Raw genomic sequence first — 26,306 nt, 5'->3', positions numbered from 1 at the left:
ATACATAATTGTGCAACTGAAGTATACACATACTTGGATAGATAGGTTTTCCAGCTTCCACTACTGGAAGTTCACAGGGAAAATCTCTATCATCACGATTCTTTGAGAACCATGTGTTTGCTGGAAAATTCAGTGTTTTCTTGCTCTTTAGATGTTGGAGTGTCACCTAGAGAAGAAGCAATTCCAACTATGACTCAGTTCACTCTTTCCAGTGCTTTGCTTCTCAACAGCAAACCACAATTTTCTGTGTCTTTTCTTCTATCTCAGAAAACAGTAGCACAGTCAGTAAGTATGACATACAAAATCGCAGTGTGAAAACGTTTTCATTTTGGCCACTACTTTGCAACTTGACTCCTCACTAGAGAGGAGTGGTATTGCACACCCATGGAATTGCAGTTGAAACTGCCAGCCTCTATTCTTTGAATATGCCTTGGACTTCAAAATTATATTATTCTTGGAACAGACAGACACATATGTAAGTGAAATTTCCTTTTTTGCCATAAGAAATGTCACCAATTCTGATTTCCATCAGTGAACCACCTCTGTGTAACCACTGTTCAGAGTATTGAAGACTGAAAACTTTCTGGCAAGTGAAGTTACATGAGACAGAGCTTTTGGAAGATGTGGAAAGAGTGACACATTTTTACACTAAAATGAAAACAGGATGAAACTCATCATTCTGAACATCAGCAAGGAGAGTGTATGTTGAAATATTAAAACAATTTGTATTATATTTGGGTCTCCTATAGCAGAACAAAAGACAACCTAGGTGCCAGCACCCTGTATTTATTCCTCTGAAGGAAGTTAGAATTCAAATTCTCAAGTTATTTGTCACTATACCTTATAATATCTGTTTTTCTTGTTTCCTATAACTAAAGTAGTCTTTTCTCTCTTTTATGGAAGCAGTTTTTCTTGGTCTTGAATTATAATGCTTAGTACAGTTTTTTTTTTTATAGGCCTTCACTAGCAAAAGGAAATGAGTGACAAAAAATTGCCTTTCTGCAGTTGTGTTTTGAATGTGCATGAAGTATGCATAACCCTTGCAAACAAAATTATGAAAACAAGTATGCACACTCAAATTCTAATACTTAGGAAATCAGGATAATATATGCCTTTATCTCACTTTTCCAATAAAATATTACTTTAAGTGAAATAAGCACTTCTCTCAACACCAAAGCATGTATTTATTCTAACATGAAATACTTTTGCAGCAGTGATTCCTAATCTCTAATGTTTATTGGCAGAGCTCCCCCTGCTGATTCATAACAATCGCACATATTAACTGCTTTGTCAGAAAAACACAGCTTTCAAGATGATTTATTTCTTTCTGTGAAAAGAAATATTTGAAATCCCACGGTTACCCTATGAAATTTGGACCAAAATGTTAAAAAAATATTTTGTAACCAGCTGGATGGAAAGTGGGATTCCTGCAACCATTTGAGCAACTGAAATATTTATACTTACATTCAGTTTTGGTACAGTTACAGATAAGGCCTTTGGGTTAATGTCAAAATCTGTTATTATTGTGTCATTCTGGTTGTCTAAATCAGGCTTTTGAAGAGGAATTAAAGGTCAAAGGACAAGTTTGTGTCTTTTACAGATTAAAAATAAGAAACAGAAGACGAACACTTATGCGCAATTCTGAAATAAATCTTACATGGGGGTCAGTGTAGCAAGAATTTAGTATTAATTTAATCTGATTAACATCCCCAAATACCATGAGAAAAACAGAGTTAAAAGAGAAGCAGAAAAGAATAATTCATTCACCAAATTGAAAAAAAAAAAATAGCAATTTCTTTTTCCCTTAAAATGGTCATAGTTGTGAGCTATGTTTGGGCCAATTAGGACTGGCCTACTTTTAAGCAAACTTTGTTCATTCTTCACTTGTACTTGTCATGGGATAATTGTTGCTCCATCATTTTCAAGTTTCCATAAATGGAATTTATAGCTAGAATCTCCCTGACACACACTGAAGGGTAGAGGTGAGCTTTTAGAAAACAAAACTTGGTAGAAACCATCAATGCACTAAAATTGGTATCTATGAACTATATGAATTAGGAAAAATTGCAAAATAATGTTACATATTTTCAGCTTTCAGGAGATGGACTGTATCAGTACTTTTGTCATCGCTAAAGTAACCTAAGAAGACAAAGCAACAAAAATGTTTCACAATCAGCATTTTTTTTATTTATCAGGCTGTGGCTTCGTGAAAAGATGGGCTTTTATATCACATAAAAATTATTAAAGCAGTAAAAAATCACCATTAAAAAAAATCTCACCTTTTGTAAGTTCCACTCTGGTTTTTCATTCAGTAATTCACCAAGTTCAATTCTTATCTTGTAGATATTCCCAATGCTTTTTATTTTAACCTGAATAAAGCCAGAAAAAAATACAACATATAACTACAGGCAAAAATATATATAATCTTACATTTTAAACTTGTGTGGTGGAGGCTGTATGCTGATCAAGTAAGGCCGTGCCTTGCAAACTAACACTGTATCCAGTTCATGATCAAAAGACATTTCGGTCTCAGTCTCCCACACATACTGAAGAAGCAGTATCCTAATGGCAAGATCAGGCCTATGAATTCGATGCCTAAAACTGTTACAGCCTTCCGGAAATCTTTAAAAAAAAAAAACCTAAAACACCACCCTAAACATTTTCTTTCCTGTATTTTCAGTCCTTACATGTGAAATAACTTGAAAATCCAGTTCTCATTTATGCACAAACCCCATTTGCCCTGTATTTCTACATTTTGCCATTCATTCAACTTGGGCTATATTTCTGGGAAAAAAAAAATATAGCTATATCACATGTGGGGAAAAAAAAAACCAAACAAACATAAAACTGCTTATTTGTCTTTGCAATTGGTTCCAGATGTCTCTGAACCACTGTAGTATCTGAGTATAGAAGAACAACACACAACATCTGATTGGCAGATTTTGGATTACAGGATCCAGAAAAGAGACTGCTTCTGTTTTATCTCAGCAAGTTTCTGACTGAGATCCAGTTTGACAAGATTATAGCCTAGTGAAATCAAAATGCTTGCAAGGGAAATGGTTTGGCAGATACTTGAACTCGTCAAAGTTTGAAAAGTAAAAACAGTTGGTGAGGGCCATTCATGAGAGAAATGTAGAATACAAAATTAAATCCACTAAACCACAGGACACAAATCTTTCATAATGCAGCACAGCAACATGACCATAAACCCTAGTATGTCAAAGTGAAGGACATAAAACTATTTGGGACCTTAAAGAATAAACTCCCAAAAGCTGGCAGAACATCTGCAAAACTTTGAAAATCACCGATACTATCTTTGTTTTCTGACTATGATTTGCATTCATTTGCACTTTCTTTGCACTTTCAAGCATTATATGTGCTTTTACTTATGAAATCTACTCTATGCAACCCTATCCTATCCCACTTATCTGGGGATTATTTGAAGTTTAACCATTATTTAAAGTGAACATAAATCATTTTAGATCAGTTGTAATGTACTGCTAGGAAAGGAAAAGTAAGTGCATTATCATATTATTTCTCAAATAATAATTCCTTTAATAAAAGGTTGGTAACAGCTTATTCCACTCCATCATTTACATCTAAAAAAGCTATGAGGCTATTTACACTGTACAAAAATTATTTTCATTTCATTCTCTTAGAAACACCTACTAGTATATTATCCACTCATTCCTTACCTCTTCTTTTCAGAGCTCAGAATTACCTCAGTTCCTGTATCAGCTTTTTGTTGTCTCTGTGCTTTTGTATAACAAACTTTTATGTTATAGTCACAAGGTTACCATGATTTAGTCAAAGATTTCTAGAAGCAAATAACTTTTAACCTTGGTTTCCCTAACACTGAAATGCACTCAGTAAATTGCAATTGTTGTTTGAGAAAGAATCTGAGAAATTCACACTTGTATTGATATTGGTATGGTTGCTACATCGACCTGAACTTCACTAACAAAATAAATGCTAACTCCAGGCATGCAACACTGATGTGACAAGACGGTTCCTGTCTTTTCCATCATCTTAAGAAAACAGCTTTGATCTGTGGAGTTAGATTCTGATATCCTTGCTTATGCTGCACAATATTTCTCTCTATAAGTAGTCTTGTTAGAGGAAATCTTTGGGACAAAAGCAGTAGCAAAGTAAGGGCATGTATACAGCTTGACTGAAAAAACAACTGTTGTCACTTCCCACATTTCACACACAAACCAGCCCACTTGTCAAGTAATATGAGATACTGTCTTCTCCTTCACAGACCTGGTGTTCACTGAATATACAGTGCTGTCATGTTGTCTGCTTATTCTAATGAATCCCTCTTTAGGCTTTTGGTTTAAAAAAAAAGTTACATGATAATTGCATGTATCAATACAAAACATAAATGTATAGAACTTTGTTAGAATGCAAAGAGTGACTTGTGCCTAAAACAAGCAGAGGTCTCCTAGAAGAGACCCTCTGTTATCCTTCTAGATTTTTCTCATGCACAGTCTTCGAAAGGATTAAACAATGAGTACTCACATGGGTAAGGTAAGAGAGGGAAAGCCACATATGAACAGCTTTCATTTCTCAAGATAGTTCTACTCAGATTTTCCATAGTTGTGTATACTGCTGATAAATTGAAAGGTTAAAGACAACTGACTCCAAATTGCCTGATTACTACAGGCTTTCAGAAGCTGTTTTCTTAGAATCATAGAATAGTTAGAGTTAGAAGGGACCTTTAAAGGCCATCTACTCCAACCCCCCTGCAAAAAGCAGGGACATCTCCAACCAGATCAGGTTGCTCAGAGCCCCATCCAACCTGGCCTTGAATATTTCCAGGGATGGGGCATCCACCAGCTCTCTGGGCCACCTGTGCCAGTGTTCCACCACCCTCACCATAATTTCTTTTTTCCTTATATCCAGTCTGAATCTACCTCCCTCTATTTTAAAACCATTACCCCTTGTCCTATCACAACAGGCCCTGCTAAAGAGATTCTCCCCATCTTTCCTATAAGCCCCCTTTAGGTACTGGAAGGCTGCAATAAGGTTTACCTGGAGCCTTCTCTTCTCCAGGTTGAACAGCCCCAACTCTCTCAGCCTGTCCTCATAGGAAAGGTGCTCCATCCCTCTTATCATCTTCGTGGCCCTCCTCTGGACCCTCTCCAACAGGTCCATGTCCTTCTTATGTTGGGGGCTCCAGAGCTGGACGCAGTACTCTAGGTGGGGGTCTCACGAGAGCAAAGTAGAGGAGGAGAATCACCTCCCTCAACCTGCTGGCCACACTTCTTTTGATGCAGCCCAGGATGTGTTTGGCTTTCTGGGCTGGAAGCGCACATTGGTAGCTCATGTTGAGCTTCTCGTCCAGCAGTACCACCAAGTTCTTCTCCTCAGAGCTCTCAATCCATTCTGCACCCAGCCTGTATTTGTGCTTGGGACTGCCCCAACCCATGTGTAGGACCTTGCACTTGGCCTTGTTAACTTCATAACTGTTCTGGTTTTGTTTATTAAGGGGCGGCCTAAGGTGGTAGGTTCTGTAGGAAACTGCTAGAAGTCGTTCCCCTTTGTTCAGGGGACTCGGCCGGGCCTAGGGCGGATCCACTGCTGGCCAAGGCCAAGCCAGTTGGTAGCAGAATGTTCCATGATAACGCCTCTGCGATAACATATTTAAGAAGGGGGAAACAGGAAAAAAAAGGGAGAAGATGTGAAGAAGCTGAGCGGGGGCAGAGAGGGGGAGGCGCGAGCCTTGTGGGCCTTGCAGGCCTCACCCTCTGGCTTCCTACCAGGCAGCCAACTGGGCCCAAATCAGCCCAGCCTGGCTGCAAGAAGTGGAGAGGAGAGGAGAAGTGAATAAGATGTAAAAAGGATCCTGAGAGGCATCTGCCAGCCTGTTGTGAGGAACAGCTGTAGATGCCAAGGTCAGTGAAGAAGGAGGAGGAGGAGTAATGTGGCTCCTGGCCAAGATTCCCCTGCAGCCTGTAGTGAAGACCATGGTGGAGCAGTTTGTCCCCCTGCAGCCCATGGAGGTCCACAGAGGGGCAGAGATCCACCTGCAGCCCGTGGAGGACCCCACACCGGAGCAGGTGGAGGCCTGAAGGAGGCTGTGGCCTGTGGAGGGCCCACTGGGGCAGCTGTTCTGGAGGGACTGCACCCCACGGAAGAGATGACCCACACCAGAGCAGTTTCACAAAGGACTGTGGCCCGTGGGAGGGACCCCATGCTGGAGCAGAGGAGGAATGAGAGGAGTTCTTTCCCCAACAAAGAAGTAGCGGCCTAAAACAACGTGTGATGAACTGACCATGACCCCATTCCCTCTTTCCCCCTGAGCCGCTCGGGAGGGGAAAGTAGTAGAGATAACGTTAAGCCTGGGAAGAGGGAGGGGTGGTGGAGGTTATCTTGTTCCCTGTCTTATTCTCCTGCTAGTTTTAGAAATAAAGGAATAGTTTTCCCCAAGTCGAGTCTGTTTTGCCTGTGACAGTAATTTTAAGGATTTCTCCCCGTCCTTATCTCAAACCACAAGCCATTTTTCTTATATCATCTCCCCCTATTCTCTTGGAGGGTGGGGTGAGTGAGAGAGAGACTGCGTAGTCTGGTCCCTATCCGGGCTGAACTACGACAATAACATTTGCACAGGCCCACCTCTCCAGTCTGTCAAGGTCCCTCTGAATGGCATCCCTTCCCTCCAGCATGTCGACAGCACCACACAGCTTTGTGTTGTTGGTGAAGTTGCTGAGGGTGCACTTTATCCCACTGTCCATGTCATCAACATGTCAGTCCCAATACTGACCCCTGAGGAAAGCCACTCATTACTGGTCTTCACTTGGACATCGAGCTGTTGACCACAACTCTTTGAGTGTAGCCATCCAGCCAATTCCTGATGCACCAAGTTGTCCTGACTAGAGCTATGATCAAATTGATTATTTTAAAAAATAAAATTTGTTATCTTCTGCTCTAGAAAATATCAATGAAACCATATTAAGCTCAAAGATGTAAATGATAAAAAGAAGATGTAATTTTTTTTTAAGTAAGTCTTTCATTCCTATGCTCATTTTAAGACTTATCCTGCTAAACAAGTACATGATAAAGTATAAAGGGAAAAAAAAAAAAAAGAAGAAACAGCTCTTACTCATAGGCTTTTTCCTTCTGGATTTATCTACTGCAGAACAAAGAGTGAAAAGCACTTTGGTGACATTTGCTGTTTCATGCCTGAAAGCAATAGTGTCAGTGTGATGTAAAGAATCATAGTAGTAGCCCCAGGTGCTGAGAGAGAGATTCTGCTCTCTCACGAGATCAATATCCACAGCGCACAGCCATAATGGGCAATATCTATTTTAGAGAAGAAAAATTGGTCCATCTCTTAAGAACATATGGATTAACATTGCAAACATGGTATTACCCAATGTTGCTTATAAATTATTCGTTAACTGGGAGAACAGGATTCCCTGTAGATCATAATATATAGCCTACATGCTTAGAAAATTAACATTACAGTTTATGATCTTCCTGCCTATGCCCTATTCATAGAGGGTATTATTAATAATATTATTGACAGTAACAATCTTGGTTTGTGCCAAGATTGTACTAGAAGAGTTGATGAGTGCAGAAAAAAAGAATTTGTACAAAATGTGAAAAATACAGCTTTTTCTTCAGTCAGCTGAAGACAGCAATATATTACATGTATCTTAGACAGAAAGATTTAAGCAAAACAGAAGTATTAGTCCCTTTGGTAATTTCCTCTCAGCCTACCTAGTCAAAACTTGCTTATTACAATAGAGGTGGGGTTATTCTTAAATAATAGCAGAGCTCTCTCTGTTTTCATGACATGATAACATGTAGGTTTTATTGGGCTTTTAGTAATTCCATAGGTAAAGATTCTGGCATTTCAGTTATTTATAATATGGCAATTGAAAAAAAAAGGTTTTCTTCCTTAACTGAACCAGTTCTGCAGTATAGATTTTATAATATGCTTTGAAAACTGCATGCATGAAGATTTCATTACTAAAGATCCCTAAATGATATACAAGTCTTACATCAGACATGGTTTGTTTAGGAGTGGATAGTTTCTAAAGCTAGTTTCAAATCAATTACCTTAAAGAAATCAATTTACTCCTGCAGTTGCCCCATTTGGGCCACTGTATGAGGGAGAGGGGGTTAAAAGAAAGAGCATTTCCTCTGTTGCTAACTATATGCACCAAGCTGACTTAATGCAGAATTCATAGAGATTAGATAGAGATTTATTGTATGCAGTAAACATAGGAGAAAAACACTTTTTCTTTTCACATGACAGAATAATCTTTGGAAAGGTACACATTAAAATAATGTTCTTAGCCTTCATTAGCTACCTGAAATTCATGCTCCTGTCTGGGAAGAAAGAGTTGCTTTTTGTTGTCCTTGCCAAGAGTTACTGGTCCAGTTACTCCTCTGTCTCCATATATCCAGAGAACAAAATTTGCTTCAGTTCCTGCAGTTCCTGTCAGCATTGACACTTTCCATTCATCATCTGAAGGAAGGGGACACTCACCACCTTGAGGATTTCTCATTTCCTCTGCGAAATACAGAACATTAGTGGGAGATGAAAATCAACATGAAACTGCCAGTCGCTGTTGTAACTTCAACACATAAGGAGACTATAACAGAGAGGGGATTGTATTTCTTCATGGCAAGTGAGATAGTCTGAAAAGATTGATTTATGTTTCTTGTCTAGACCAAAATGTACTGATTAGTTGAGCTCCAAGAATCAACTAGAAAAAAAAAACAAGTATCTCTCACATGCACTATCATCATGTTATTCTTTATCCATGCTCTGGTGTAGAGTAAGGATGCTACGATGCAGAACTATGGCCATTAAATCAACATTTCTGGTTCTTTATCCTGACATTTAGAAATGAGTAGAATTACTTATAAATACTCCTCTAATGCCTCATGCTGGGACAGTATTAGCAGAATCATATATCTAAAAATAGAGACCATTTTCATTTCAAATGAAAAAAATTATTCAGGAAGTTAACTTTCTTCAAGTTAAATATTAATTAAATACTGTAATATACTAAAAAAAAATAGCACAATATATCCTTGCTGTACATACACATGCAGTGCCAGTATTCGGGCTAAGGCAGGTTCTGCATGAATGAGACAATAGCAGGAGAGTACTGCTTTATGAATAAATTTCACAGCTTTAATAGTTGAGCAAATACAATTTTGGAAAACATATATTTCATTTTAGAACAGCACCTAGTAATCTTTCATCTCCCCTTAAGAGAAAAGTATACATATGCACAAAGATGTCAAATGGCACCTCTGCATATAAGATATGAAAAAAAATGTGCTCTCTTGGGATGAAGGAATTTAGGATGAAGGGATGAAGCAAATTGGGTAAGTGAAGAATTGATTCAATACTGAGACATGGTGATGATCTTCCCTTTAGATTTCCTCAAATGTCAATTTTATGATATTAAATAAATGTTTTTTTTTTCTTAAGTTGTACTCAAAAGGAATTCTTGGATCATAAAGTTGTCCTGTAGGTTAAATCAACATGGTAACTAAAACACCAAATCTGACTTATGATCCACCAGCACTGAACTGTTAACTGATGTGAAATAATTGCACAAGGATCTGCAAAGGAATTATGATCCAGTACAAAGTTCTGTAATAAATAAGGACTAACTTCTTGAATCAGGGGAAATTTCAGCCCTGGTGAAGACTCTAAAATTTAGTTAATCAATTTTTAAGAAATTCAGAACTGTAGTAGTATGACTTTTACAGCAGTGTTTCTAACAGTAGTAGTATGAGTTTGGAATGGTTATAATAATTTAGAAATAGGCAATAATGTCATAATAATAACAACTGTTTTTCTTGTATTCCTCATCATGACTAAAAGCAAGTTATTCTGAAAGAAAAAAAGAAAATCCATACACTAAAAATAAAGCAAAAGGCAAATATCTTATGTTTACCTGAATAAAAACTTAATGACAATTGTTTTTCAGTGACAAGCGTCACTTTGCTACAGAACTGTAGCAAAGCAGTTCCTTTGATATAATAAATATTTTTGAGAACTTAACTACATAACTTTCTGGAACTGGAGTTCTGGCTGCTCACCTGTAACTCTGAAAGCTAGAGTTCCTTCCAGCTATCAAAAATCACATCTTTCTTCCAGGAAAGAGACGAAAATTTTCACAAAATGCACAAGTATTCAAGAAACATAAGGAATCCCAGACTACTCTACTTAGCACAGAAATTCCATACTTGGGCTATTGCTACCCACAGCAGCTACTGCAACCTCAAACTACTGCCTCCTGAAAACAATCATAATGCACAAACAGTTCACAGGCTTGGAATGCATTTTCCTTGTAATTTACTGCCTCTTCTTACAAATGGAAATCAGTGGCATTGATTTGCTACAGGCTAAAAATATCGCAGTCTGAAAAGAGGATTTGATGGTTACCCTGCATTAGTCATGGGAGTTTACACACTTCATGACACCATGCTGTAAATCTGCTGCAACAAAAAGTCATTCTGATAGGCCTGCCTGAGAATGACGAAGTCACAATCCTTCACCCATTTTCACAAAAATAACTTTATTTTTTTATTTACTAAATAAAATCTAAATCTAAAGCAAAAAGAAAATTATCTTGTCCCAGAAGATCATATGATTGAGTGACACTTTTGAAATGAATCATCACAAAAATTAATCTCTAGACCAGAAGCTTGGACAATAAATTTGATGCATTTTTATTACACCCTTTTGTATCATCATTTCCAGTGTAAACTAAATGGAAATAAGAATAGATTTTACTTGTATCTTATCTTCTGTTGTAAGCAAAATATATTAAAAATTAATTTGATCCATCTTGAGTTTACAATGTGGTGTCTTGCACGCATTTGAGCTGACTTGTCTCTGACACTCGCTCTAATATCTCCATCCTGTAAGCTGTTGAGTAGAAGCTGAGTCCTGCCATCATCTTTGTAGAGTGAAAGAAGTTTCCTGAGGGACAGAGAACTCACACTGCAACAGGAGAAGCCCCAGCTGCTGTAGCACACTTTTCAGTTTAATTAATCCTAAATCAATTATTGTTTGTGAAAACAATAACTGAAACACAGCTACCACTTAGCAGACACAGACATAAAAAAGATGGTCTGTTCAAGGGTTAAGGGTTAATCTGCTTTGAATTTGGATGCTAAGCGTACTCCTGGATTGTATGCTCAATACAAACATCATCCTTTTTCGAGTGTTAACTGGGAGTAAGAAAAGCAAATGAGTATTTAATGAATATCAATTTAAACATTAAGGCTCACCTCTACATGTCAGAAGTTAGTTACCTTTAAAGTATTCTAAGTGAAAATATCTTACTAAAATGAGCATTTCTTTGAAGGGCAGAATAACTTTGATATTTCTATTCATTTTTCATAAGCAGAGTCCACATTTATGAATGTCAGATACACTTCTTACAAAGTGCTATAGACTCTATGTAACCAATTTCACAGTAGATATTGCTTCTAAAAAAGGATCCTTTGTATCCAACCCTAAAAACATCCAACTTCTTTGAAAACAGGTTTGATAGCTTGTGTATTGTTGCCATTGGTTTCAAATACAGCATATCTTACCAGTTGCTGACAGCCCACACCGCTTTTGGGAAGGCTTTGTGACACAACGATACAACATGAAGTCTACTAGATTAGAAGTGGAAAGTGAGTGTTTTGAGATAAGAATGGAAACAACATTGACAGAAACAATTGACAGTAATTAATAATATGCTTTGAATTTAACAAGGATGCTTTGGTTCAACTGAATTTATTTAAAATCCTTCCTAATACTTCACATTATACCCTTTGAATATGTATGCCCTATTTGATGTCTTGTTTGCATTGCCAAACATTCCCTGTGCGCTTTGAAACACATTCCAATGTCCTTTTAAAAAAAACAATAACTGGTAATGTGTTTTATGTTGCATGTATGCATGCATAAGTCTGTAGCCTAGAAAAGCTATTCATTGTCCTTCCTGAGGTAAGTCACTGCAAATGCGCATGGAGGGCAGACATAACACAATGTTGTATCACAAGCAGTTTTTAAACTATTGCTTACTTGAGGGTGGAAAAGTTGAAAGGCTTTGAGATACTGGCTTCTGGGCTTTGACTGGTTGGAGTTGAGATTCTCTGAAGTCTTTCTTCTCTTGACTGGGTGCTGCAGATGTTCCCATAGGCTCTTCCCGGCCAACTAAAACAATGAAATGTAAAATCTGTCACTAGCTACGAATCATTTACTTTTTCTTGCTCGGGAGCTTCTCATATGTTCAGTGACAAATACTAATAACAAATCTAGCAATTGTTCAATACTGTGGACACCAAAATCTTTTCTCTACAAATTGCACAGTCACTGGCTATTATTTGCTTTTATAGTTAGTAGCATGCTACAGAAAGTGGAAAAAATCCGGCATACAGATAAAAGTTCATTTACTGCTTTGAAAATCTAAGTAACAATTTAACACTCATGTATGAATAAAATGACTTGTTAAAATATAGTTGTCCCCAAGACAAGCTTCTCCACCCTGCTGATGTTTCCTTTCTTAAGAGTGGAAATGCTGAATTGAAAACTGCTAGAGGCTATTTCTGATAATATGAAGTGGCAAACAGACAATCTTGGTTGCTCTTATAGAAAATATTAGCTTCTTTTATCTTCCTTTTACTGAGTAATGAGGATTCAGAACTCAAGCCTGTAAGGAACTAACATTTAGCTTGATTTTAATAGCATCAGTAAGTCCTGCTTTGTTGAAAATTTCCATTGAAAAACTTCCTCTTCCAAAAAGTAACAAAGGAAAATACCTTCCTCATTTCTACAAGGACACAGTGACCTAAATATTCATGTCACCTTGTGGATAGTAGAGATTGAATGGTATGGATGCCATTACAGTGACTTTAATAATGCGTCTGTAGGTCTTGGTCACAATATACATACAACACTTAATAGTAAGGCTGGTTGTATGTTTTAATACTTTTCCTTTACTGGTCAAAGCGTTCAAGATGATCCTGTTCTGCTGGTGTCTGACAAAAATCTGACTGAATTCTTAATTTTGAACTGATGGCCAGTTTAGCATTTTCATGAGATGTTTCATTTTTTGATCTCTGTGGCTATGACCACTTGATAAGAATACAAGTACTGTAACTCCACTGGTTTCTGCAGTTATAATCCAAGTCAGCTGGCTATGTTTGGTAACCAGCTGTTCACCCAGTTACAAACTTCATTCTCCTGAAGGAGAAGAGACAAGCAGAAAATCCAGTGACCATAATCCAGAGTGTGCTGACAGCTGATTTCTGAGTCCTGGACAGTTGACTAGAACAGGTCACCTCCCTAATGAGGGAGCTTTCTGACTGCAATAGATCTCAAATCTGACTATGGGACAGGAGAATCATGTAAGCAATATACCAGTGGGGAGAGTACAAGATATTTCACACCGTTAAAAAAGAAACTGAACACAGCCAAGAAGGCCTTCTCTAAAGTCTATTGTTTTCCCTATAAATTTGGGAAAGACTGTGGCATAGCTGATATAGCTGACAGCAAGACAGTATCTCCCAGGCTTCCATCATCTGTGGCCAGAATGGGGAAGAGTCCCAGAAAGTCAAGTACATTTCTATCTGGTCCCCTGTTTTGATTCTCATGCTCAAAAGTGTATTTGTTCTGTTAAAAAAAAAAAAAAAAAAAGATTTCTTTTGCATTATTAATTCTTTATAAAAAGAAAGAAATGAAGAAAAATTAAGTAGCTACATAGGAGAAACTAAGTATGAATATAATAAAACTTTCACCTTTAAAATTACTGAAACACAACAAGGGAAACAGCATCTATCTAGCTTTTACACTTTTGCTTTGAATTTGTCATTCAGAAATATTAATCACTAAAGCAAACTTTATTAAGAAACCACATACATTTGATGACTTGTGGGTAGAAAAAAATGTTTCTTTCTCCAGTGTTAATGACTGGCTTAGTCTGTCCATCTGGCAGGAGACCAACGTATATCCCTTTATTTCGCACTGATTCTAGACTTACAGATCCAGTTTCCAAATTCTTCTCAATTTTAAAGTGACAGTATTCATCACCTGTGCCCTAAGAAATTGAAAATAGAAGCGTGAATTCAACAGTTGAATAGCTAGGCAAGTTGGATCTTTCTAAAGACTTAAATATGAATATATTTTAACAACACTTCAGATTCTTCATAATGTGCTACATTATTACACACACACACATCCCTTGGCTTTGTTTACTGCTTTGTGACTGCAAAGACTGATCATACAATTTGAGTAAGTGAAAAAGTACATATGAAAGCATTCCAGCTTATGTTAGGATTTAGGCAAAGTCTAGGATATATTCAAAGGAGTTTCTCATTTAACTAACTTTCAGAGGGCTAGGGAATATGAAACTATCTACTTCAGAAAACAGAGGCTATATATATAAGGATTTCTACATAGCACAGATCTGATAATGCTACATAGTATAACATTTATTAAATATGTTTTTTCTTCTTTTCATAAACTACCTCTCTTAAAATTTATTTTCTCCATTTCACAGCACTTAGAAGATTAATTTCAAAGCCTTTCCCCAATCAAAGCCTCAACAGACTTCTACGAGCACCATGCCCTCTAACAGCAATAAGTTAGGGTGTCTGTCGATTTTGAAGCACGCAGAACCAGGTGCACAAACGTAGCAGTCACAGTAACATGGGCTGAGGCATCAGGGCTTAGATAGTTTTCAGAATATCACAATTTCTGGCCAATAACCAGAAACAGACTTTCAAAATCCCAGTTTACCGTGTCTCAAGAGAGGAGCACTCACCCTCACGTATTACATTTTTAACCTTAAAACATACTAACTGCTTGACAGACCTTGACATCCATTGGTGAAGGCAGTGCTAAAAAAGTAAGATATTCAGAAAGCCTATATTCAAAATACGGATCAAATATTTTAATCTCTGGTCAAAGTGCATTGGAATCAATGGCAAAATTCTTATGGACTTCAAATCTGAGTAGTTACACAGCTCTAGTTCATACTCACTTGGGTTAAAGTCCCAAATAAGAATTGTGCAAAAATAATACTAACAAAAATGTGAGAATTTTAACTAGACTAACAGAATCACATTCAAAAGTCAGTGCGGTGTGTAGTTGCTACCATCTTAATTATTCGTTAGTGGGTTTTATCATTAGTTTATTTAGACTCAATACCACTTTAAACCCCTGAACATGTTTGTGTTATGCCACATTCAAAACAGTTATATCAGCTCATATCAGCAAACAGACACAGGACTAGTAAACATTGAGTCTAATGAGCAAATACTAATTTATCATTCTCTTTTTTGCTCTCAAAGGTAAACCTGCAATAGTTAAACTCCTAGCAGGTAGAAAATATTATGGTGAGGTGACGTATTTCAAGAATATATATAGAACATATACTGGTGAGGTATTTCAAGGATAAACTCTATGTGGTTGCCTGATAAAGAAAGAAATCAGGTTCTTCATTTCAGACAAAACAGAACAATTCATAAAAGCTTGGATACCAATATCACATCAACATCTTCCAAACTCACACCAGTATAACTGTAGTTGTTTAATAAAAATCAAATTAGCACAACAGAATCTTGACAGAGACTCATAAGCTATCTAGCAACAAATAAATTTTAACTACATCCACATTCTCAATAGTTTAAAAACATAATCAGATCTTTACAATCAAGTGCCAAATAGACATGACAGCTTCTCTTGCTATATTTTTCTACCTTTCCTTGGGCAAACAAAGGAAAAAGATCTGAAAAAATGTAAATCTGAATAACGTTTTATCACATTTTATCCAAGCAAGTAAAAAAAGATTCTCTCCTATCACTGACAATTTACTCAAACTATCTGCTGAGGGAAATACAAACAAGAACTGCTTACTTTTCCATTACACTGGTCATCTTTGATCTTCAGATACATTCTTGGGTTTTTCACACTTTCAAACATGCAGACTCCAGAGCCAATTTTATGCACCTTCCAGTAGGATTCCTGCTGCTGCTGACCTGCTCCGCTGCAGCTCCCATCAGGTCTAAGGGACAGAGCCTGGCAGAGACTTGTGTTGAGTAGAATGATGGCACCATGGTGAAACACACCCTTCAGATCAGAGACAAGAAGTCCTTTGTGAATAGCATAGCTTTTCTCCATATTAAACTTTGATATTTATATTGGTCATACTGATTTATGTACTCAATAATGCCTTTGCATGTATAATACGTAAGATGAATAAGTCCCAAGTAATTCAAGTATACCTCCAGCCTTTGAATAATTGCTGCTTTCTGTGCAGACACTAAGCTGGATACTGGAAATCCTTCCCTACTCCACAGCTTCCTTGCTTTTTATTGTTCAGCAGTGCAGCACAGCATCCAGAGCACAAGGAGTGTGGTCAGTTAAGGAACTTGTTCTCTTTTCAAATTAAGTAATTTCCCATGTAGCTCTCCTGTATGTACCTACCTTCCTACTTTTCAAAGGTTTACTAAAAAGTTTAGAGATGCATCTTTTCCATGTAAGAGCCCACCCTATTTGCATATATCAGCTGCAGTGTTGGCATTGCTTGCCCCAGGAGAGCGGCAAAGGAAAATTTCTCAAGTCCTGTCCTACCTGTTAAACTGCAGTTTAGCTCCACCTGATGGAAGAGGATCACTCTTTTAGCGTGCAATCCTCCAACACTAGATTAGATACTATTTGCTGTATAACAGTAAGTATTAGAAGAGTCTTCATCATTTCCCTCTGCCCACCTTACCTTGACATGCACAACAAATTCTTTGGAAAGTCCAGCATATCCTGTTGTTTCATCAGCTACTTTGCCCTGAAGATTGAATGTAACAGTGTGACCTGGGTTCCTGGCCGACTCCAGAATGGCACAACCATTTGGTTGAAAGTGAACATAGAGCTCACAGCAAGTCTTGTCTTTGCTCTAACAAAGTCAAAGTAGAAATAATAAATTATATGAACAACTAGATATGGCAAAATCCAGAACAGAAAGCACCACAGTACAGTTCTGTACTGTTCAAGTTTCCACAATATCACTAGTCTAGTATGAAAACATCTTTATATTTTTCGGCTTTGCAGTTATGATACCAAAGTCGTAAAATTGTGGAGTCTGGACATTTAAAGCACAGAAAGAGTTCATCTTAAGATGACACAGATCTGAGGATAACATGAAAGATACCTGGGTGCTGCAATCAGAGAGAGAGTCTCAGCCTACAAACACAGCAAAGAAGGCTGGAATATAAAATTGGCACAGATGGGAAATACACTACAGCAACTCTCTGCCACCAACCCTCCTTCATTTGCCTCAGTGTTTCTCCTCATTTATTTATACTGCTGTCACAGAAAACATTTAAAGAGTTTGAAATTTTACATGAAGGAATACAGCGACACACTATCCATGCTTGTCTGTTCAGGTTTGCTGACTGTGATCCCATTTTATAAAATACACAATAAACAACATATATATTTTAAAATATTTTACAAACTCCATCATCATTCTCATATTCAAATAAAAATAGGATTTAAAGAGGCTTAAAATGCTAATAATTAGCTCAATAATTTAAAAGACTTCTGGCTTACATCATCTAACTTTTTTTTCAGCATTTTAAGACTTCAAAGAATCAATATTTCCAGCGAAAATTTTCATTTCCAAGGCACTACCTTCGAAAGAAAAAGCTTCATACTCAGAAAACCTGTCTATCAGACTCAATATATTGAGCCAGCATGTCCTCAAAGTATAATTAAGTATGTATTGTAAGGTCAATTAAAATTTTTGTATTGACATTTTGTTTTACATTTACCAATCTTCATACCAAGAACTCCAAAAAGTTTTAAATTACAGGATTTTTTGCATTCCCTGGAAAAAGGAGTGTCTTGCACAACTACAAGCAAGAAAATTGAAATCCAGATTTTCTTTAGGTTGCTCCAACTCATAAAGCATGTCAGTAGCAAAGCAGAAAAGAGAAAGTTCAAATTTAAGCACTCAGTCAATAACCTCTCTGTAGTAAGACATACCAACACAGCGACAAGGCATTCTGTGTATCAGGATTACACTAATGAACATGTAGACTGGGAAGTCCTGCAAGGAGGTCTGACAGTTTGCCTGAGAGCCTGACCTTATCCCTACTGAGAAACCTAACTCTACTGAGAGTACTCTATTCCCACTAATGCACATCATGTAGAGCAGGAATGGGACCAGCTTTGACTATTAAATTATTCACTGGATAAACAAGGGGAAGAAATAAAAAAAAAAAAGGGAAAGGGAAACAGCTTCTTCCCTCATCAGTAGAAGAGTTTCATCAGAAAGAGCTAATTTCTACAACTCCATTTGCCTATTTGTATACTGCAAGTGCTGAGGAAGAAAGGCAATAGTAAGACTTTGAAGATGGGATGAAACAAATCAAAATGGATCAAAACAAATCTGGAATATTTCAGTTAGGACAGGCATGTTACTTAGAAAAAGACACAAAGGAAAAATGAGCATTTAAAAACAAATCCTTAGAATTTATACATATCCAAAAAGAGGAAATTATAGAATCATCTAGTCCAAACCCCCCTGCAGGAGCAGGGACATTTCGAACCAGATCAGATTGCTCGGAGTCCTGTCCAACCTGGCCTTGAATGTTTCCAGGGATGGGGCATCCACCACCTTTCTGGGCAGCCTGTTCTTGTGTTCCACCATCCTCATTGTAAAAAAATTCTTCCTTATCTCTAGTCTAAATCTACCCACTTTTAGTTTTAAACCATTACCTCTTCTCCTATCACTACAGGCCCTACTAAAGTTCTTATAACAACCCTTTAAGTATTGAAAGGCCTCAATGAGGTCTCCCTGGAGCCTTCTCTTCTCCAAGCTGAACAGCCCAAACTCTCTCAGCCTTTCTTCATAGAAGAGGTGCTCCAGCCCTCTGATCATTTTTACGGTCCTCCTCTGGACTTGCTCCAACATGTCCATGTCTTTCCTGTGCTGAAGGCTCCAGAGCTGGACGCAGGTGGGGTGGGTTTCACCAGAGCAGACCAGATGGGCAGAATCACCTACTGGCCATGGTGCTTTTGATGCAACCCAGGATACCATTGGCTTTCCTGGCTGCAAGCACACATTGTTGGTTCATGTCCAGCTTTTCATCCACCAGTTCCCCCAAGTCCTTCTCCTCTGAGCTGCTCTTAACCCCTTCCTGTATTGGAATCTTAGTCTCAGTCTGTATTGATACTGGGGGTTGCCCTGACCCATGTGCAGACCTTGCACTTGGCCTTGTTGAACCTCATGAGGTTCACATGGGCCCACTTCTTAAGCCTGTCAAGGTCCCCCTGGATGGCATCCCTTCCCTCCAGTGCGTTCACTGCATCACACAGTTTGGTGTCATCAGTAAACTTGCTGATCCCACTGTCCAAGTACCTTGTCAATATGTGGCAAGTGAGTATAAATTACAGCTTGGAATGGCCTAGTATTCCTGTATCAAGCCATTTAGTCTATTTAAAAATGCTACCAAAGAGTAAAAAGTAAACCGTGAGAAAGAAGACAAAGCCCTATGTCTAAATTTGCCTATTCATTGGCAATTTCCTGGGTTCAGTTCTGCAATTCTTAGCTCTTTATCTGACTGGAAGCACAATTATTATACAGATTAAAAACAATATTATTTTTAATCAGACAGTGAAATGTAATTATGATGCAGAAATCAGTAACAGCATTTCCTACCTTTCCAATTACATTGCCATTGACAAGAGCAAGAGCAAGACGTGGCATCTGATGACTGCTGAATATACATATATTTCTCCCTTTGACATTTACATCAAAAAGAGCTAAAAGTTAAATGAAAAAAAGTGTTAGAAGTATCAGAGTATATTAATTAATATTTGCATTTAATTACAATCGATGATTTATCATTTTCAAGGGAAAAGAATTAATCAAGTGTTTAACTCAGCAGGTTGACCTCTGCGATCACTGAATCCCCTCATTCCTTCAGGAAAGGGCATCAAGAGACTACTGTCTACTTCACTGCCTTCAGAAGAAAAACCCTGAGAGCTGATGAAAAAGAACAAATTTATTTTGATCAGTGCATATGGTTTTTTTAAAAAAAAAAAATCCGTAAAAAGGAGCTGAGGACTCCAGCATAATGACCTGGGCTATAGCAATGAATTTACATGATAAATAACAGATTGTGTAGGGAACATAAAGCTCTCAGGTAGGAAAAGAGAATTTATTTTCTCTGTATCCATATTAGAATTTGTAAAGCAAACCTTGCAGCATAGCTTGCAGCTTCTAAAATTTTAAATCTGGCCAATTTTCCAAGCAATTACCTCTTACAGCTACAAAATACAGATGAGAGCTAAAGTGGTGTCATTTTTATTGTTCCCAGCAGCAACAGCTGATTTTTTAAACAACTGTTCTGCCAGTACATTATGTTGCCCATTTGTAAGGTGCAGCTGTCTCTGGAGGATTCCTGTGGTGTCCATAACGTAAGATTTTCAGGGTATCATTTGGACCATGAGAATTATACAGCCAAGGATCATTGCGCCCATCAGGATTATGCAAAAAATCATAAAATACAGATAGGACTTCTAGTCCTTGGGGCAAGATAGGGTGGACACAAACTGTCACAATGGGTCTCTGCTTTCAGATAAAGATAAAGCTTCCTGAGAAATTAAAAAACCCTAGACCAAATCATCATCTTATATAATTTGCCATCACCACTGTCAAGGCCTTTGAATTATATTGCTTTAGATCTACTGAAAACAAATAAACAGTTCTATGAGTATCTGAAACGCAGAGTTTTCTATTAGGAAAGATAAGTAGATAATTTATGTTGGAGGACTTTATTCCAAAGTACACACAAGGAAGTAGGGCCCCTAAATGAAAATTTAAACACCATTTCCCAAGTCAGCACTTGTGACTTCTGTTGCACATGACTATTCTAGACACTTTGTACATTACTGAACATAAAAGTAAAACAAACAAATCTGAAAAAAAATCTGAGAGAAAAAATCTGAGAGAAAGATATTTTTCTAAAGGCAGAAGAGTTGCATGACAGGTGTCTGCATTCATTTTGTACTTGTGTTTGCTTTGTACTCTGAACTATGAAAAAATAAGACATAGTTCTTCCTGTGTCACTAACTGTTCCTGTGACATCAGGGCAACTTCATCATATTGTTCAGAAAAATCAAGCTCTTTTTGCTTACCAGTTTAATTCCTAAGTATCCTAAGTATTACTAAATCCTTGGGAGGTTGCAGATCACACTACTCATTTTTCTGACTTCCAATCTAAACCAATTAATACCCAGTTTATACCAATTTTGTTTCAATCTTACTTTCTAATATATTTAATTATATTTATCATATTTAAGTACTGATATTTAGTAGTTGTGCATCAGATTTGGTACTTGCACAATTATACACATTACTCATTTAAAATTGTGGAGATAACATTCATGAATTTTACATCTAGCATCACATAAAAATTTACAAAAAGGGTACAGAATGCAATAAAACTATCACAGCTTTATGTCAGAAAAATACTATTAAAATGCACTAATTTGTAGAAAGGAAAGTGCATCTAGATGAAAATTGCTGAACAGTCTGCAGTGTGAACTTGAATTCTACATGTAATAAGATTATTAACTCTGTAGTGTCTAAATTATCAGATTTGTCTAAACCAGATCAGATACAATCCATCAATTGAAGACATAGCATCAAAAAGCAGCAAAGATGTGCTTACTGCATCAATATAGACTAGAGACCAAACTCCTACAAGCAGGTAGTTTGTTCTGCAACCAAGTAATTCACAGTTTCTGATCCTAAATGGATCTCCTTGGAGGAAGGACACTACCATGCTATGCAACTGATTTCAGGCATTTCAGACACTTGTAAGTCCTAAAGCTGTAGAGGAGTTTTGAGTTAATCAGTGTTTGAATCACCAAATAGTCAAGGACCAAACCTGCTAATTAATAAGAAGAGTTTTAGTAAAACAGTAACACCCACTCAATGTTTGTAACATTACTGATCTCCCATACTAAACTTTTGAGTTTTCTGGTGGAGCTTTTCTAAGGTGCCTTTATAGGCTGTGCTCAGGAGTATTGGTTGCACTGCTCTCCGCGCACTCTATGGTGTGTCCTGAAAGATTCTGTTTTATCACTTGAAAAGAGGTATGCGTAAGGTCCCTGCGAAGATGTCAGAAAGGCTGAGCAGCTCCATCACCACAAAGATAACAAAAATCTGTGTGAGTCATATGATATGTAGTATAGTTGTGTTAGCAACACAGTAGGATGGAAGCTGATAAAGAGAAGGAACTGGAAGAGTGCCATTAAAATCAATGGCAAGGATGGAACAAAATGAATTTTTATATATATATATATATATACACATATACACTCTCTATTAATGAACTATATCTGGAAATTTGAACTTGTTAGCTTAGATGGATCTAGTTATAAAAGACTGCAGCTGTCCTTGCCATGGTAGCTCCATGGGAGCACTAAACTGCAGATGACAGTAAGTTTCTATTTGGTAAGGGAAAGCCAGTGACAAGATACCACATGAGGGCTGGGGTTTTTTTGTGCTTTATATGTAAACTGAGCATATAATTTCTGAGTCCTTATAGCCACTAATACATGAAAATATTTTAAGTAAGGAAAATGGTTATTATAATTATCTACTCCTGTTAATTACAGGAATCATTGTATTAGATCACAGTGAGTTATAAAGTCCTCCTTTCTTGTATCTTTTATGCATTCATCCACATGAAAAATACTTTACCATATTTGTTTTTCTTATCACCAAGAGCATCAACTCTGCTATCTGGACTGAGGCAAATGAAGCCACGGGTGAGCCTGTTGTAAAACTGAAGTGTATTGCCTTTCTGAAATTTCCACTTTTCGGCAGCCCACTAGTTTTGTAAACAACAAGCAGAAACGACTTATGAGAAGATGATACACAGGAATTTGATATACATTAAAATAACTGACCTGATAACATTCAAAGGATAATTTGAATGGTTTAAATAAAAATAAAAAGGTACATTCTTACAGTTTCTTCTCTCTTGAGTTCCAGCTCTTGTCCTGTACAGATAAAGACCATGTAATTATTGTACAGAGCATCCTCATTCCATTTGACACAGTTACAGTGAGGCTGGGTTCTCCTCCTCACCAATTTTCACTTACTTCCTGGAAACGTGCTGGTGTCTGTCACAGTCACTTCTCTAGCAATACTACCATCATCCTGACCTTCGTCCAGCCACCTGAAAACCAGAAGCCAGTTCAGTAATATAAACTTGATTGGCGGCTTCTGCAATACTGCATACATGGCACTTACATACTGCTACTTCCTATTCTATTTTTTAAAGTCTCAAGGCTGACAAACAACAATACAAAAACTCAGCTTTAGTGAAAAGAGATTTGGTAAAAATGGTTTTGTTTGTTTGTTCTTGATTAAACTTTTAAATAAATGTTTTCCTGGACTGCGGTACAAGGGCCTAAGTCAATTATTACAAATCAGAGGACTCCTATAGATCACAGGTCAATAACAAAAGATGCAGCGGTCACGATGTTTGCTCTTCCTGCCTGCAGGAAGGCTACAGCAAGATGCAAATTGTTCTATGCCCTGAAAATCCCTATACAGAGAGGTAAATCCTGGCAAGACTTTCACCATATCTGAACTATACTTTACAATGCCATTGTACTTGCTTCACATCTACTCACATAAGCTAAGCATATCTCCAATAAGCTCAGTCTAAGTCCATTTGAGTCAAAACGATTCACACACTGTGAGAGCAAGATCAGCAAGCACAGCGTCAGGCTCGAACAATAACTAGCACATATCCTGTATTTTTCTGCCTGAAATGGATTTGAACTCTCTCTAAATTATGTATGAAGCTAGCATTATAGATTTCTTCATAGCAGTTCATCTCGTCTAGAATACAGAATCAAAATTAGGTCAGGCAAAGATGAGGTGCTGTATCTGATAGGCAGAAAGCCCTTACTCACACATAAATCAGTTTCAGTGTGCACATCGCTCACTCCGAGCTGTCTCAGGCAGTTATTTATTCACTCAGAGAAGTGAGAGGCAGAAATAGAATTGAGGTGCCACCGGCAAGCTGCAGCTAGATTCATACATGACTGGACTTCACCATTCCTAATATTTGCACTGATATTTATCAATTATAATTTTTTTCACAAGGTGTTGAGAATTAATCAAGCATGGATAAAATTAGAAAGGAGCTCTAGAACAGAAGATTCAGAGCAGCAGCATCTGCAGGGGGAAAGGCGGGGAAGTTAAGATCGCTTCAAATTATGTTGCAGCTCGGTGACAGGCTGCAAGGCAAATAAGGAAAAGAGATGTGGTCAGGTAGCTGTGTTTGTGATAGCCGTTTCACAAGATCTTAAAGACTGATCCTGAGCTCACTGAACCTCAGGTTAATTTCCATACTAACTTCCGTAAAGCAGGATCAGTCTGCTAGAGAGAAACCCACTCTTCTGAGAAGCCTTGCATCACGTGACATGGGAGAATGGATGGACTTGCTGGTGTCAGATTCAAGGTGTTGGATACAGGGGAATGTGTCAAAAAAGCACATCTTGAATGTGTTAAAAAAACCTCACACCTTGAGTTGTTAAGACGCAAAAACGGAAGGTTCCCAGGCAGAAAATTTTATTGCTTTTTCATTAGCTCAAATGCACCAGAGGTTTGGGGCAGGTACAACTCAAGAGAGTTGTAAAAAGAATCAGACTATTTCAGCTCACTTTTCGGGAAACACATACTTCCCTTGACAGGACATTTCAGAAGAAAAACTATGAGTAATTATGAATTTATTAAAAATCTAACCCAAATGGAACATCACCAACCTGTGACAAAGAAAAGTATAATCCAAATCTGTTACAGGATCTTTGATTACAACTTTGTCAAGAAACCAGCCGTTTCCTTGAAATAAATTAAAAAAGAAAAAAAAAGGTTAGTTCATGAGAGGCAGTTTTCATGAAGTCTTACTTCCTCTGGCTTTCTCTCTTCTACTGGAACTGCAAAATCTGCAGCTCCACTGGCAGGTTGTTAGAGTCACAGCTGCCAGTATGGCTGGAGAGAAGAGAGTACCTCAGTATCTGCTCTAGGTACTGTAAAGCTTCTTTATGGGCCTGCCATCTGCTACGTCTCTCCTTGGCTGTCACAGCCCTGAGTGCTGCATGTCCCATCCCCCCCCCATTTAGCATAGTCTTTTTATGAGACTTATCTGTTTTGCCAATCAAAATATCAACAAGATTAGATAGCAGCTTATCATGGCTCAAAACAAGTTGCTGTGTTTCACAATATTTAGGCTCAAGAGTTTGAAAAATAGGTCTGCCAGCAATTTGAGTTTCATCATTAATTGGGTGTCTAATGACAAGATAGTGCAGCCAAAATCTCCAACTTAATCTTTACAGTGTAACTGATAATGCTAATCAGCCTAAAATTATAATAGCCCATTTCATCTATAACACAGACTGCACAAGACATATTCAACGTCTTATCATGCAGACACTCCCCCTCTTGACAGTTTTTCCATAGGAATTAGTAAAAAATGCCAGAACAGTACCAGATGATGTCCTTAACATAATGGTTGAGAGTACAGTGAAAGTGAACACAAAATATTTGAAATTTATGATAATACAATAAGGTAACTGTGCCACTTAAACAATTTCCTTAGAATCCTTTGTCTTTCACTTCTAAAATGTTTTCATAGATTCAGTTTTAGAAATACATACTGTATGTCAAAGAAAAGATTAATAAATTTGCAGACAGTATTCAGTGACTATACAGAGACATTTCCAACCTGATCCAAGACCATTGTGTCCTATAACAATCTTGTACAAATGTCCAAGGTGCACAGCTTCAACAGCAAAGATGTCAGTCTGTAATCAATCAAGAAAATTTCAGTAAAATCTAAAAAGCAGAGCATTCTTCAGCCATGGAATCCCAAAGACCCATAAACCCATAGAACTCTTCTGTCAAGATCATCCTTTGAAATATCAGCTAACGATAAGGTGAGAATAAACCAAGAAAGACAGGTTTCCTGAAGTAAAAGAAGTAAGCAAACCTGATCACTTTGCTAATGAGAGTAGCTCCTTTGAAATGAATGGAATCAGAGTCAGAAAAAAGAAACCTACTGAAAGCTGAATTGGCTAAACAATTACAAATTGCAGCAAATTTCAACATTAGAAATGCAAATGTAACATGTAGTTTCATTTTCTCTCCATTTATTAAACATTATTTTTGGAGTAATTAAAAACAAAAGTACACAGCTTATCTATTTTATAATGAAAATTCTAACCTCTAAAAGCAGTTATACCT

General features: G+C 37.4%; 2 protein-coding genes across 3 annotated transcripts in view; one reads left to right on the top strand and one right to left on the bottom strand.

The window, feature by feature from the left end:
- Nucleotides 1–26,306, top strand: part of LOC104474368 (DGAT1/2-independent enzyme synthesizing storage lipids) — a 688,180-nt gene that overhangs the window by 434,127 nt on the left and 227,747 nt on the right. The window lies entirely within an intron of this gene.
- Nucleotides 1–26,306, bottom strand: part of RP1 (RP1 axonemal microtubule associated) — a 181,203-nt gene that overhangs the window by 127,110 nt on the left and 27,787 nt on the right. Inside the window, 13 exon segments of the mRNA XM_086742338.1 lie at nucleotides 34–166; nucleotides 2,280–2,369; nucleotides 8,322–8,524; nucleotides 12,059–12,190; nucleotides 13,895–14,072; nucleotides 15,893–16,105; nucleotides 16,752–16,925; nucleotides 19,695–19,798; nucleotides 22,749–22,878; nucleotides 23,019–23,050; nucleotides 23,153–23,229; nucleotides 24,830–24,905; nucleotides 25,789–25,867. Of these exon segments, the coding sequence (XP_086598464.1) occupies nucleotides 34–166; nucleotides 2,280–2,369; nucleotides 8,322–8,524; nucleotides 12,059–12,190; nucleotides 13,895–14,072; nucleotides 15,893–16,105; nucleotides 16,752–16,925; nucleotides 19,695–19,798; nucleotides 22,749–22,878; nucleotides 23,019–23,050; nucleotides 23,153–23,229; nucleotides 24,830–24,905; nucleotides 25,789–25,867 (1,621 nt within the window).

Source organism: Chlamydotis macqueenii, chromosome 2 (genome assembly GCF_036417535.1).
Source record: "Chlamydotis macqueenii isolate bChlMac1 chromosome 2, bChlMac1.mat, whole genome shotgun sequence".
Lineage (NCBI taxonomy): Eukaryota > Metazoa > Chordata > Aves > Otidiformes > Otididae > Chlamydotis > Chlamydotis macqueenii.
The sequence above is the reverse complement of the archived record's forward strand: the minus strand, read 5'-3'. Positions and strand labels throughout refer to the sequence as shown.